Genomic DNA, 15,061 nt, shown 5'->3' with positions numbered 1-15,061 from the left:
GCCACACTCCGGGCGCCCTGCAAGGTGACATGGCTTTCTCTCTTTTCTCCATGAGCGTGCAGAGCTTGGAGGGTATTTTGGAAAACTTTTGGTACGGTGAGGGTTAACTGTTTTTTGACTGGAAGCTGAGCAATCAGAGATAACAGATTTTGCTGTGGTTGGTTGATTTGGCAGAAAAGCATGAACAGTTTTGGTTTAAATGATTGAATAACCTGATTAGCATTGTTTTGGGGTGGGTTTTTTGTTGTTGTTAAAGGCACAACAAAGCAATTTTAAGGGTAATCAGATCACTGCCTTTCCCCAATTGATGAACTTCTTTTTCAGAAGGCTTCACCTCGCCCCCAAACCTCTTCATTGGCTACTAAGGTGACCAAGTAGAAGAATAAAAGTATCTGCCCTTAGTTTCTGAATGTGTTATAAATACATACCTCCAGTGTATGTCCCATTCTAGCAGGGGTTTGCAAGAATATAACGTTTTGAAAGATTATGTAACCTCCCCTGATTCCTTGTGGGGTTTTGTTGTTTTTCAAATTTAGAGACATGCAGTATTTTAGAGCAGAGGTCCAGAACGTTCTCACTATATGTGCGTCAGGCTTTAGAAAAATTCCACCCTTACCTTTTCACAATTAGAAAGGTTATAAATAATGTATTTGGCTGCAAAGGAAGCTCAGCCTGTGGCAGATGGTATCATTCTAGAGTGCCGGGGTTTCTGCGAAGATGGCATTCTTTCAGATCGGAACTTCAGCAGACTCCCAGAAAGAGCCGAAGCTCCTCCTAGGGAGTAGACATGTGCTTCATGGATCTTAGAAAAGCTTACAACTTGGCTCCTAGGACGAGTGTATCGTGTCACACTGGGGTTATGAGATCCACGGCCAATTTCTGCCGACTTTCAAATTCTGTTTCCTGGCATGGAAAGCTGTGGCGATGCGCTGGTCGGTGTGTGTAGCGTTTGAACTTGGGATTTAAACCGACTGAGTTTTGTCGGCCTGAGTCCTTTATTCCCTGCACATGGATGTTTTACACTGACTGGCCACTGACTGGGAAAACTTGCGATAGAAATTGTGTCTTTCTCCAAGAGCTCTGGACAGCTTGTATAAATAGACACCGGGAGGGGACTGGGATGGCATAATCAGCAAGCACTGTGACTTCCCAGACATCCATGTGGATGCATTTTGGAAAAACCTGGGCAGGTATCTCTTGCAAACTAATGAACAAAGATTCTTTAAACTATGAGTTTTATTGTGACACCCCAAAGTGATGATTTTAAAGGAATCATTTAACACCTAAGCTGCCATTCCCTTTGACTTTAAGTGCGCGCGCACACACACACACACACACACACACACACACGAGGGTTTTCTGGTAGTCTGCAGTAATAGCTTATTTCAGTGGCCTTTTGTTGATCAACTAATACGTTCCCAGCCCTGTCTGTGATGAGCGCACGCTATTTGGAGATCAGAACCAAGGCTCTAGTAGAAAATCAGCAGCATAACAAGTGCTCTAGTGGTACCACGTGTGGGGTGTTTGGGACTCAGGAAAGGCAGAGCAAAGATACCTGAAATACGTCCTCAGGGATGAACAGCTGTTAGCTAGAAATGGGAGAGGGCCTGGCCGTCCGTCCAAGCCAGGGAAGTGGTGTGTGTCTTTCTGATGTCAGCTACCAGGCGCAGGCCAACTTTAGAAGACACCATCAAATTTGAATATTGCAACCAATGGAAATACTATGTTCCTTGGTATTTTCCCTTTGTTCCCACTCGACTTGTAACTGAGTACAATCTTCATTCTTCATAAGAAAATGAATTTTCTTTAAAATATATCATTTGAAATTTTACCTGATACCTTTCTGTTATTTTACAGCACAGTCTTCCAGCTGATCTGAAATGTGATCATATAATAAAAGCCCAGCGAGGAGGTGGTGGCACAGGGTTGTCATAGTAATTAACATCTCTTAAGTCCATACTTGGTATGTTCCAGGCACTATGCTAATTGTAGCGCATTCATTACTTTCTTTATTGTCTGTCCACGGGCAGACAGTATGGCTCTTGAAGTCATTACTTTTCTAGTCACTCGCCCAGTGCTTAGCACATAATAGGAGTTCAATAAATATATGGTGAGTGAATGGAAAAAAAAAAAAAGCCAGAATGAATGGAGTCTCAGAACAACCCCATGGGGCGAGTGCTGCTCTCACTGCTGTTTAGTATGGGGAGTTGTGAAGAAGTAGTCGATTTGACTGGGGTCACACCAGCAGTGTGCAGCACATCTTGGATTTGAACGTAGATTTAGCTGATTCTGTTTCGTCACATGAATGTTTAGTGTGTATGTAATATCTGCCAGACATTTGGGCTGGAAAGTAATATGGAACCCGAATCTTCGTGAACTCACAGCCTCATGTAATCTTTTTAAACCAACGTCTCCTTTTGATTGACAAGAATCCCAGGCCTCTCTCCTTAAAAACATGGATCTTGGTGAACTCCTTGTACACCCTTCCCACCTATGAAAATATTATCAATCTTGACTTTCATTTGTATTATCAAAACAATAGGTGTTTCTTTATGATTTTCCAAACTGAAGATTATGACACTGAGTATGATCTTTCAAATGCCATGGGCCCCATAAGATTCTGAAATCTCTCTTCCCTGCCCTTGAAACTTACTAGTCTAGTCAGGTGCTATGCCTGAGATTTCAATAGGATTTTACCACAAGAAAAACAGTGTCTGTTAGTGGCTACATGGGAAGTTTACTGCATGCATATTGTTCCGATAAAAATTGAAGTGACCCCAAGTTGCCTAAATTATGGAATATTTTCCAGCCCTCAAGAAGCACAGAAAGATAGAGAACCTAAAAAGTTTCTTTGGCATACGTCATAACCTGTGGATTAGCCTTTGATTTATGTCTTGCTTAGGCTAATATTTACAGTAATCAGTTCCCTAAGCACACACCAGTCGGGACAGAGTGGAAAGCATCCAGAAAGTCTCTTAAGGACAGAGCCTACCAGTTAGAGTTAAACAAGGGCAGGGGGAAGCTTTGATGATCATGCACATATGGATATTATTTTTCACATATGGGTAATAATGAACTACACAGCACTATTACATATGGGCTCTAGTTGTATAAAAATATTTCAGACTTTTTTTTCTACACACTGTGTATTATTCTTTTTTCCTCATATATATATATTTCTTCACTGTTGATACACCAAACCACATTAAATTGAAATGATCTGTTTACATATCTGTCTTCCTAATAGATTGTAAGCTTTTTTAGGCAGAGGCTCTGTCTTGTCTGCCCTAGTACCAGCCAGGCACATAATAGGTGTGCAGCAAAGAGCAAAATTCACATATAGAACTATTGGCAAACTAAAATAGATTGGATGTTTGTCAAAAACCTCAGGAAAATTTAGATATTCTAAACATTTCTGAAAATTAAGACACATGCTATATCTAAAATTTATGTGAACTATTATATTAACATTTAAGAAACTGCCAGAATGTCTAGGTGTAAGAGTAATAATTTTTAAAAAATTGAAGCAAAGTGGAAGAACATCAACTGTCATCCATTTTCAGAATCACCGTTATCCATCAGCGATCTCAATAGTTTTATTAGTGTCTGACTTTATTGATCCATTATTACAATAGAGTAAGGTGATTGAAGCTGACGGATTGTTAACTGGATCGGGTGATCCTCTGGCTCTGGTTCTGGCAACCTTGCTAAGTATCTTTTTGTACTCTGGACTGAGGGAGGCTCTTAGTAAGATTGCAAGCTTCTAGATTAATGGCAGGGCATCATGAGCCCATTAAGAATGTCTTTTTAGAGAAATAAAATGAGGAAAGTACTATAAAGTAGAAAGTGTCAAAAAAAAAAAAAAAGGATATCACAATTTTTCTTAAGAAAGATAGCCATGTTTTACATAAATAATGCAATTCCAGCTTATCCTTCCCTGCAAGTTCTTCAAAGATCCTCAAGATTTGCATATTACAGAATGTGTTCCTGTTGCAGAATTAACACCGGTAATGGATGTTAGGAGAGTCAATAATAACCAAAAGAGCTTTAAATTAGAAGTCGCTTAAAGAAGATAATTATATAAAAATACTTTTGTTCCCAAACTGGCTTTTCTGGTTGTTCCCTGCTCCCAAACAATGCTGCCCTCTGTGAACTATGTCACCGTAGACCAACTGAAGTTGAAATGCAAGTTCTCATGTTTCTGCACATGGGAGTGGGGGATGGGTGGGTGCTGCAAAGTCTCAATTATTCCTAAGACGCAACTGGAAATTAATTTAGCTGCTACTAGAGGATAATATGGGTGTTATGGTTAAAAATAACTGTGAATTAAGTCACTGAAATGACCATAACTAAAATTTGCTGGGAAGAAAACACTTTTCTTTGTTGAAAATGAGTTCGAAAAAACTAATAGATCAAAATCATTGTTATTTTTGTCTTCATTTTTGTGTGTTAAACTGTTGGCTGTTTTCAGGATGAAGACAAGTGACAGAATAAGTCATATTCTTTTTCATGCCATCTTTGAGAAATTTAGTACATATAAAATGTACATATTTAAAATTTTTATGGTTAGTTGGAAATTCAAAACTCAAAAATTGTAGAATTTTTTTCCTTCTGATAAAGGATCTCTGAATAGTTTATTTTCTCCTTAAATGTGGTCAGGCAACCTTTGAACAGTGTTAAGGCAGTTAATGTGCCTCCAATTGAAAACCAAATAATAGAAGTGGAAAATGCAGGTGGTGTTTCCCAAATTTTAATGCACGCCCAAAGACCCTGGGGATCTTGGTAAAATGCAGGTGGCGATTGACTAGGTCTGGGGTGGGGCTGCAGTTTATGAATTTCTAATAAGCTTCTAGGTGATGCTGATATTGCTGGTCCCTGGGCCATAGTTTGAGAAGCAAGGATGTAGAGTACAGACACTAAAACTTGAAGTAGCATTTATTTGAGAACAATCATAAAGTCATCTTCACATAAGTGGATTTATTGGGATCAGTATAAGTTTGTCAGCCTAGGAATAGATGACATTGTTGAAGGTTCCATAAATACTAGAGCAAAGCCTGTGTGTTTGATAAGCTTTTTTTCTACTGGTCTCAGTGGGTGGTGGCTTTCTACTTAAATAAGCATTTGATGATCTACTTGATGAGTTTTAAGAAGTCGAGGCTTTAAGGTTAAGTGTGAAACAAAAAGAAATGTATTGGTACTCAGTTGATTAAAAAAAAATACAGTTTCCACAATTGAAATCCTTTCTGTGTTCCACCTTGTGCCTCTGTGTATTACAAACGTTTCCCCTCTCTTCACGCAGAGTATGATTTCTTCCATTGTGAACAGCACTTACTATGCAAATGTCTCAGCAGCAAAATGTCAAGAATTTGGAAGGTGGTACAAACATTTCAAGAAGACAAAAGATATGATGGGTAAGCAAAAACCGTTGCCACGGTGGCTACATACCATTAAGTGTCATTTGGGGGTTTATCAAAGTCACATCTAAAGCCAGGTCTTTTGATTGCCCAATTAGAGATCAATTTAGAATGTTTCTTTGAGGGTGGGGAGTGGGGATGAGTATAATGAGATAATTAAATTCAATAAATGTTTGTGTTTAAATCAGCCAAACTGACTTGGTTGTCAGACATGCAGGAAATCGAGGCGTCAGGAGGGGAGCTGCCATTTCTTAACATTTCAGTGAAGACCTAACCAGGCCTTGAATAACTAACATTAGCTGTGATTTCTCTCAGAGATAAATCATTCTTTTATGTTTTTCGTTTTTGTTCAAGAGAAAGAGAAAGTGCCTATTTTTTACATCCAATTTTTGAGGAAATTAAATTGTATTTCTAGTTTCCACAATTGAGAGCAAGTGATTTTTATTGACCTAATCCCCAGCCCTGCATGTAGGTGCTTTGGTGAACACACTGCTTTACCGCCCATCCCAGAAAATCATTGAATCATTTCTGAACTTTTAATTCCAATAGAGCATCCTATCTTAACGTAACTTTAGGTCAATATTTGTTACTCAGGAAATACATTAAAATTATCTGCAGTGTAAAATGACAGATAAAAGTTGTGTGTTGTACCTAAGCATTTAGATTATGACATTTTCTCCCTATTGAGTTTGTGAGTGTTTGCCAGAGCAAACACTGTGATTAAGGTTAATGTTTTAATTTCTATTAATGTTTTCTTTCACATAACTTGTACCCTCCAAATAATATATTTTAAAATAATACAGGAATGGGATATTTAATATGCATAGCATTATGCCGTTTTACATCTATTTCTGTTTACTTCTGTTACATTCATTTAATAACAACAACAACAACATTTCCAAAGATTTTAAGAGACAAGAGAATCTGAATTTTGAGCATGTTTTAGCTTTTAATATTTGAAGCAAAACCATCCATCTACCCAAACAGATTCTTTGCCTTTTATAGCTTAGAGCTATAATGAAGACAATGCATCATTTTTGGAATAATTGCTTGAATTACTATTCCCTGTGAATGGCCCACTTGGGCTGATATCACTGGTAAAATGGAAGGTTTCTTCCCCAATTCTTAGTTATATTTGGCATATATCAGTGATTATAGAAATATGATAAGTTCCTCTAAATATAAAACCTGAATATTTAATGAAAAGAGGAGTGATGATTAAAATCCAGCCAGAGCCTATACGTGGAAAGTATGGCGTGCTCTTTAGAAATCCTCACCTATGTCCATACACCGTCGTGCCCAGCGTTTCTAGTCAAGAGCATCAGGCCAGTCTCCTCCTCGCAGCAGCAAAGCATTTGACACACTTCGAGCTGACTCTCAGCCAATGCATGTGAGGGATGTAGCCAAGGGAGAAGCATTCATCTTGGGTAGGTGGTAATAAATTGCAAAATCATGACAGTATCCCCATTGTACCAGAACAACTCCCCGCCTCTTCCTTGAAAGATTGTCTTTAGCATCTGGTGATAGCTATAGCTTCTTCAAGAAACATTTGGGTCTTAGCAACCCTGGGTAGACTGGCTTGTAATACAATAAATCATTTGCCTCATTCTAAGAAATATTTGCAGATATACCTGCTGCCCGTGATGGTTAGAATTAAGTAAAGCAAACTGTATAAGATACTCAGCCCAGTGTTCAATATGCACTCAGTTATTATTACTTGTCATTATGACCACTTTCATTATTTATTATATTGATTGCTACTTTATATTCATGTCTGGGTAAGAATTGAACGTTGACAACATTTATGTCATCTTTTTTTCTTTCAAACCTTTTGCCTAGAGTGATAACAGTTAAAATATATCATGAGAAAATACTTATGTATTTCTTTTTTGTTTAGTTGCTTATGATGTCTTTTCTTAGCTCGACTCACTCTTTCTAGCTGCCATTAAGCAAATGGCATTCTTCTAGAAGTTATCTTAAAGTAAACATTGCTTATCAGCCTTCTTGGAGTAATGAAAATGAATAATAGTTTGACCCCAAAACTAGTTATATAGAATTGGAAAATAATTGATTTCATGCCTTAAGTCTAAATGATGTTATAAAATTAAGTCGGTATTGTACCACTTTTAAAGTTTGTGGAGTTGTGCAAAAAAAGGAAGTAAATACACAGCAGGTTGAGTTCTGTCTTGAAATTTTCTTCCTTTAATTGGATTTTGATGTGCCTACTATCTCTGTTTAGGGAATGATCAGGAATGCTTACCAATACCCATCCTTGTTGACTTACCATGATTTTACTTTCTGTCCATCTTAGTCGAAATGGATAGTCTTTCTGAACTCTCCCAGCAAGGTGCCAACCATGTCAACTTTGGCCAGCAGCCGGTCCCAGGGAACACCGCCGAGCAGCCCCCGTCCCCCGCACAGCTGTCCCACGGCAGCCAGCCCTCCGTGCGGACCCCGCTCCCGAATCTGCATCCTGGGCTTGTGTCGACGCCCATCAGCCCTCAGTTGGTCAACCAGCAGCTGGTGATGGCTCAGCTGCTGAACCAGCAGTATGCAGTGAACAGACTTTTAGCCCAGCAGTCCTTAAACCAACAATACTTGAACCACCCTCCCCCTGTCAGTAGATCTATGAATAAGCCTTTGGAGCAGCAGGTCTCGACCAACACAGAGGTGTCTTCCGAAATCTACCAGTGGGTGCGCGATGAACTGAAACGAGCGGGCATCTCCCAGGCAGTATTTGCACGTGTGGCTTTTAACAGAACTCAGGTCAGTTTCGTTTTTTGCTTAATGGTTCTTCTCTCTCTTTCTCCTGTCTTCGGTCCCGTGCATCCCGATGTTTCTTCTTTGACTCTGCGCTAACAAAGTAGCGTGGTCCTAGTCTCTGTTCCTGGTGGTGCCTCAGTTGACTCCCCCCTTTCCCGACCCTAACCCTCCTCCTCCAGGAGGAAGCTGGGTACCGCCTGATCCTCATTCAGGGGCCTCGAAAGAATAAGTGAAATATGAAAAATGTTTCCAGCTGGGATTACCCGTGCTCTTCCCTGACGGAATCAGAGACAGTAGTAGCAGGTTGAGAAAAGTCTCATGACTTGGTCAAGGCCACTGGTAGGACTCCAGGCGTCTAGCCTACAATTTTTCCCCATGTTACCACCCACATCGAACATGAGTATATAAATGTGCCCTGTTGAAGTTCCTCTACAACCTCAAAAAACATCTTGGGACTCAATAGCAATTTCTGCCATTTAATTCTAAGAAGCCATTTAGAAAAACATGTATGACTTGCTAGCAAAAACTTTCCCGGCTTTGTGCTCTCCCTCCCTCTTCGCATTGCAGCTGCCCTTCCTCCCACCTCATTAAGGGGCCCCTGGGGTAGCTTTGGTCTGCAGGCCTCTGTCTGCATATACTCCCTGTGTCCACACCTTTGTCCTGGGCAGGTTGCTATCATCGTGGAAGACGCTTCAGAAGACAGAGAGAGAGGGAGATGGGAGACAAAGGCCCAAGATAAAAAGTTCTAAACAAATTGATTCTGTTAAACTGTGAATGAGAGGATTTTTAATCTCCCTTTTTGGAAACTAGAATGATATATATGGTGTTTATTTTTGGCCCAGGCACACTAAAAAAAAAAAAACCTCTAAAAGAACATGTAACTTTGATTAGAATGGGGACATGATGTCCTTTCAGCTTTCCTGTTTTACCACTGTTGGTTCTTTTGTCAACTTCTTTGGGGCCCTGACTCATACTTTCCTCCCATATATATATATATAAAAATTATTTTGTTTATTAGATGATTATAAGAATAAAATTCTGGTACAAAAATAATCTAGTATTAATTCCTTGTTGGCAGAGTTTCCATACCTAGGAGAACCCCAGCTGTAACTTATTTTTGGCTTGCCTTAACTGGACTGAAAGTCAGGAGGCCTGACAAAGCCTTTAACTCTGTGTTTTCAGTTTCTTTATCTGCTTTTTTTGTACATTGTTTGTCTGTTTTTAAAAGGGTGATTGTAGAAGGTTCTGTCTCAGGTTAAAATTGTATGGTTTTGCCTAGTTCTGTATTTTTACAACTTAAAAAATGTGTTTATTATTAGCTGATAAATTTAGTATGACACCTAAATTCATTTGGGGAGTAATTATTTTTAAAAAATTAAATGAGTGAATGAATGGATCAGAAGTCAGCCGTCTGGTTAGATACTCCTGCTTCTGGCAGCATTCTTTTTTTTTTTTTTTTTTTAATGTAAATAGCAGTCATTGCTAGTAGTTCTCAGTACTGGGCAAAAAATAGATAAGAGTTGTTGAACTGAATTAAAACCCCACAGACAAAGAGAACATTGACATAGACACAAATGCCATACAGATTTACTGATAAGCATTTTAAAAATTGAGCAAAGTGTTTCTTAAAGCGCTGGCAAAAGTGTACTTTATATGGTGAAGGAATGACAAGAGTCCAGCTGAGGGAGACAAGGGTGAAGTCACCACCCCTTGGGGTACTTCTCTTCTCTGGGGCTGTGATGTCCCAGCCGTTACTCTGAAGAGTTGACCATTTGTTCTGCCTTTGGTTCTTACACTGACAAATTCCACAAATATCTATAGGATTTGTTACTGTAAGAAAGGTAGAATTCCCTTTTTATGCCATATTAATCACTTTGAAAAGATAGTCGCCTCTGTGGTTAACATCAAAAAGTGACTTTCTTTTTCTGAGAGTGAGAGAGGGAAAACCTGGTACAGTGTGATACCAATGTCTCTTTATTAATAATCACCAATTTAGAAAAAGACATCACCAAAATATTATTTGGAGCTCGGAATAGTAGAGGGGTTTGGTTTTACACCTTTACAGTGGTAACTTCTCTGCCCAAGTGGATGCTGGCCCATATTTGAAGCTGTCTGATTTAACAGAGCAGTTTTCTATGTACATTGAAGTGTTCACTTTTTGGGAACTAGGTTTTGAACGTGCAAGCAGGCGTGCACGCATTTTTGGTGTCACGCTTAAGAACCATCACACACATGCATCGAGCGCACGCACAACTACATTTCTTTTAATGATTATACATTCATACGAATGCATGTAGTGTGTTTATTTCAGTGTATGCATTTCAATAAAAGCAGGTGCAGAGTGCGGGTGTATGGTGTGAGTGCGGAGTACGAAAATACACATGCTGATGCATATGTATAGACGAGGAGCTCTGCAGAATTAAATCGCACATCACAATGTGCGATTCCAACTCCAGGTTTAAAAAATTAATGTAAAATATGTACGTACAAATGCGGAGTTATATGATATGATCAGGTAAAGACATGGGTACCCTGTACACAGTGTGTTAAAACATTAGTATAATAGATAATGCTGTTATGACTCGAGACAATTTTAGTCATTCAGCTCTGCAGAACTCTGAAATCCTGAATTTCATGTTTTAACTCTTAATTGGAGAATTTTCTCATCACCGTAATTGGGCCTCCTAAATTAAATCATACTCCTCTCTTAAGACTTTCACACATGACTATTTTTTTTAAAGTCTACCTTTTCTGAAAATTTATGATGAATTTATATAATTACTTGTTTTAAGTACTTTTTCCCCTTTTGAATTAATGGGCATATGTTCTTTAATTGCTACCGAAGACACCAGCTTTTAGCAGATGTCATTCATTCAGGTATTCCTACTTGATGTCTTTTTAATGGAAACCTATGGCTAAAAATAATTGCCAAAGCTTCTAGATTTATACTTTTCAGTTCACTTCTCTCTATTATTGCCGTTTAAAGGTTGTGACAGACGAACATATATTCTTTAGTGCCTTTTTAAAAATAAAACCCAGAGTTTAACTCTGATCCCATCCTGTGGCTTTTTTCCTTTTTTCTTCCCCCCCCCCCCCCCCTTGTCTTTGGCACACTTTATTTTCCAGTAAAATAAAGAATGAAGATGGATTATTCAAAACTGATAACAGTAATGGACCATCATGTAATGTTTTATTGAATTTGAGTTCTGTAAATTATGTGGTGGAGAGAAATCTGCCTGCTTAAGTATAAGAGAGATTGCTACTGTGTTTCTCTAATTCTTCACAGTGTAATTTAAGAAAAGTCCACTCTCCATATCACTCTTGAGTAAGAGGTAAAAAGGTGCTATTACCCCAATGTGACAGCTCTCGTTTAGCCTCCCTAAATGACAGAGATAAATGTGTCTGCTTCTGACTTACTTGGCGTAAGTCCAGCATAGTAGGTGAAATTTGAACATGGTCTTTCACCTGGACATGTGTTTAAAAATTCACCAAACCACGGAGGCAGGTAGCCTTGAAGAATATTCCACATATTTTCTGTTTAGTAGGGAGGTTTTATCAAATCATATTTTCCTTCTGAGGCTTTGAAGTTCCATGAAACTGATAAAATCTATTTGAATCAGTGATTATGTTCAAAGAGGAGACAAACGGGAGGCCAGACCGGCTTTTTGTTCGGATTGGCAGTCTCTATCGCTTATCTGTTGTTTTAAAGAATTCATAATTAGCATTTGGAAGTACTGATAATATTTATTGAAGGTTTTTTTCTTTCTTTTACAATTACTAATGAATTTTACTTGTAATAACTTGTAAACTCTTTTTGGAATGTAAAAAAGGTTTAGGAATTCATCAGTAAGTTTGCTCTTTAATTGAAAAAATTAGAATTCTCTCTTAACCACCATGTAATGACAATGCAGAACCATTTTATGCTTTCGTATATAGAGAACATACCGAGTTATTTGAAGACATGACGTCCCAGTGAAAAGCAGCTTCTCATTTCCAATAAAATTAATATTCATGAGGTGCTGATAACTTACTACATAACATAGAAATTCTCAAGTTCTTTTCAGAAACAAGAATGGCTAATGATTTTGTTTAATTTTCTTCAACAAATTTATTGAGCACCTATGATGCACAGTATTGACAATATAGTTTAGTCCTGGCGTTTCTGCATACTCTCTGAGATAGCAGATAAGGTAAATAAAATGACATATTACTTTTTTGCATGAAGAAGAATTTTTGGTAAGAGATCCCTCTTACTGTCCTCGATGGGGGGTTACTACAAGTGACCTTGACCTAACTTGGCAAGTCTGAACTGTATTTTCCACTGTGGGAAAATGGGAAACAAGGGCCACATACATCCTGAACCCATAAATGCAGCTATTCAAGTAACAACAACCTGAACAGGACCAAACATTCATGGCCATATCCGGATTCTAATAGTCATTTTGCATCCAGAATTATTCTCAAGCGACGTAATTTTTTTTTTTTTTTTGGTAATTAACACATTCTAATAAAAACATTTTCTAACAATATTTTCAAGCATTTCCACCAGAGGGCACTCCCCTCATTGAAAGCCTGGGCCAAAAAAAAAAAAAAGAAAGAAAGGAAAAAAAAAAAACTCTGAAGGTTTCTAAAACACCTGAGATGTCTACACTGGCTGCTTTAGAGCTCTTAGTGTTCCAGGGTTTGAAATATCGCTTTAGACCTTCAACATATTACAAGCAGAAAAACTGCACTTGCTCTAGACATAAAATTAAGTGGAAATAAAATCTTTTGCCCCTGAAACACTTTATATGCTCAAATGGGAAGGCATGCCAACATCAGACTATGGGTAGAGAAATTTCTCAATTCTCTCCCAACTGATCTGCTGTTCTTCTGCTTAAGCCACACAGCAATGCCTTGGTCTTATGTTAGCAAGACTTGATAGAGGCTATTCTTATGTATTTTTTCAGGTGTTTGCTTTTCTCACTGTAGTTCTGTGCTGTCGGAAAAAATTTTTAATAGAGATATATTATTTTATTTGAGATTTATAAATGTCTAACTTCACATTTCCCAATCTTCAATATTTATAGGCTCCCTTTTAATCTATTTTTAAAATTACTGAACACTTAGTGTAGATAAACATCTTACAAAACACCACAATAACTTTTCTTTGAAGGCTCACCTTGAGTAAATGAATAATTATCAGTAGAATTTACCCATTGGTAGCATATCTTGTTCCTAAGTTTCTGTCACCCATTTGCAATGTTTTCCTTTTGTGGCCTGAATACACATAATTTCTCCACTTAGTAAATATTTATCAAACACTTACATAGTAGGCATTGTGCTGGGATAACAAAAATGAATATTAGAATATTATACTCAAGGAATTGATAACATTTTATTTATTATACTGTATGTTTCTCTCTATTTCTGTATAGTTAATACATATTATTCCTTTGCCAAGCACATCTTTTAATACATAACATTTGGTAGGGAAGTGTGGAGAACATGGGTTATTTTTTTACACCTATTTTCAAACATTTTTTTGAGACCTGTATTTTTCGGTTTTAATGTTGACACATCTACACAGTCGATCTAATTAGTTGGCCTCGTGCAAATTAAATAGCTGGGTGATTGACTGCCTGTTTGACTGAATTTTAGTTAAGGGACTGGATGTTTTGCTCTTGTGTAAACTCGGTTGCAATATTACTTGTTAGTATTATGCATGAAAGGACGCGTTCCCTTCCGTCTTCAGTTACGTGTCTTAAGGGCGAAACTGCAAGTGTGGGCCTAGTTCCCAGACTTTGGTTGCATAGACCAAGTGAGAGATTAAAATTTACTCCAAAGCCCCCTGAGCCTGTTGGAGGTTCTTTTTTAAAAAGCAGCCTGTAAACCATTTTTAAAGTGGTCAGTGCATTTATGTTGTCTGCACCTAATTTACATTTAGGCAATATGGTACATCGTCCCTGGGGAACAAAACTAGGCTTATACTTCTAGGAAACCATGAAAAAGCCAAGTGCTATATTCTTGGAGGAGAATTATTTTGACAGGACACTTTACCTCCCCTTCCCCAAATGTACCCATTCACCCTTTCTGCAGAGCGGTTGGAAAGTGAAATTTGCAAACTGTACAGAGATCTTGACAACATTTTATTCTGAGCTATATTATGTTAAACTGATATTCTGCCTAAATGTAGAAAGCAAATGTAACTTGGCATTCCAGGCATTTTTCTAATATTTCAATTTTATATAATTGCTTAAAATTGGGGAAAACCACCCATTTTTGAAAGCGTTATTACAAAAAAAAAAAAAAAGTACTTTTTGGAGAGAGAGACACCTTAAAGGAGTATACCAATGCTTTGTAAACTACTACTTCTAGAGAGAAATATTTTTAATTCTCAAGAAGTTTGATAATTACAAAATTGGGTAATATTCTTTTCCTTTGGTGTGCTATCATGGATTTTTGAAATGTGGAAAGGGGTTTATGTATTTCAGATTTAATCTATGGTTTCTGAAGTTCAAAGTGTCAGCCTGTTTCCAAGAGGTATACTATAGCAAGTAGTAGTTAGAGCCATTGGGGCTGGCAGTGTAGTTTCCTTACGTGATAAATGCAAGAATCATTTGTCAGTGACTCTCATAACTTTAGAATTAAGGAATAACTTAAAATGCTGCCTGTGAAGATACAGCCTGTCTTGGATGCGGCTTTTGTAACATTTTCTGAATCCTCCCGAGGACATGCTTAAAGGGGGAGAGCCTGAGGTGAGGGAGAAGCGGGGCCCCGCAGCCTCCGGGCAGGCAAAGCCTCCGGGCAGGCAAAGCCCCCGGCCGGGCCGCCCCCGGGGACTGTCTGTTTCCCTCCGCGGCGGGCAGTTCGCTTCTTTGGAAGCTCGGCTGGTCCTGAAATAG

The 15,061-nt window shown here is 38.3% G+C and overlaps 1 protein-coding gene across 5 annotated transcripts in view; it reads left to right on the top strand.

The window, feature by feature from the left end:
• The window catches only part of SATB1 (SATB homeobox 1), a 95,636-nt gene that overhangs the window by 42,799 nt on the left and 37,776 nt on the right, over positions 1-15,061 (top strand). For all 5 annotated transcript variants that reach the window (XM_081160361.1, XM_081160363.1, XM_081160360.1 and 2 more), the window contains exons 6-7: positions 5,300-5,411; positions 7,726-8,180. In XM_081160361.1, coding sequence (XP_081016487.1) covers positions 5,300-5,411; positions 7,726-8,180 — 567 coding nt within the window. The remainder of the gene's footprint in view (positions 1-5,299; positions 5,412-7,725; positions 8,181-15,061) is intronic.

This window comes from Miniopterus schreibersii (assembly GCF_964146895.1).
Source record: "Miniopterus schreibersii genome assembly, chromosome: 15".
In the NCBI taxonomy this organism is placed as follows: domain Eukaryota; kingdom Metazoa; phylum Chordata; class Mammalia; order Chiroptera; family Miniopteridae; genus Miniopterus; species Miniopterus schreibersii.
The sequence above is the reverse complement of the archived record's forward strand: the minus strand, read 5'-3'. Positions and strand labels throughout refer to the sequence as shown.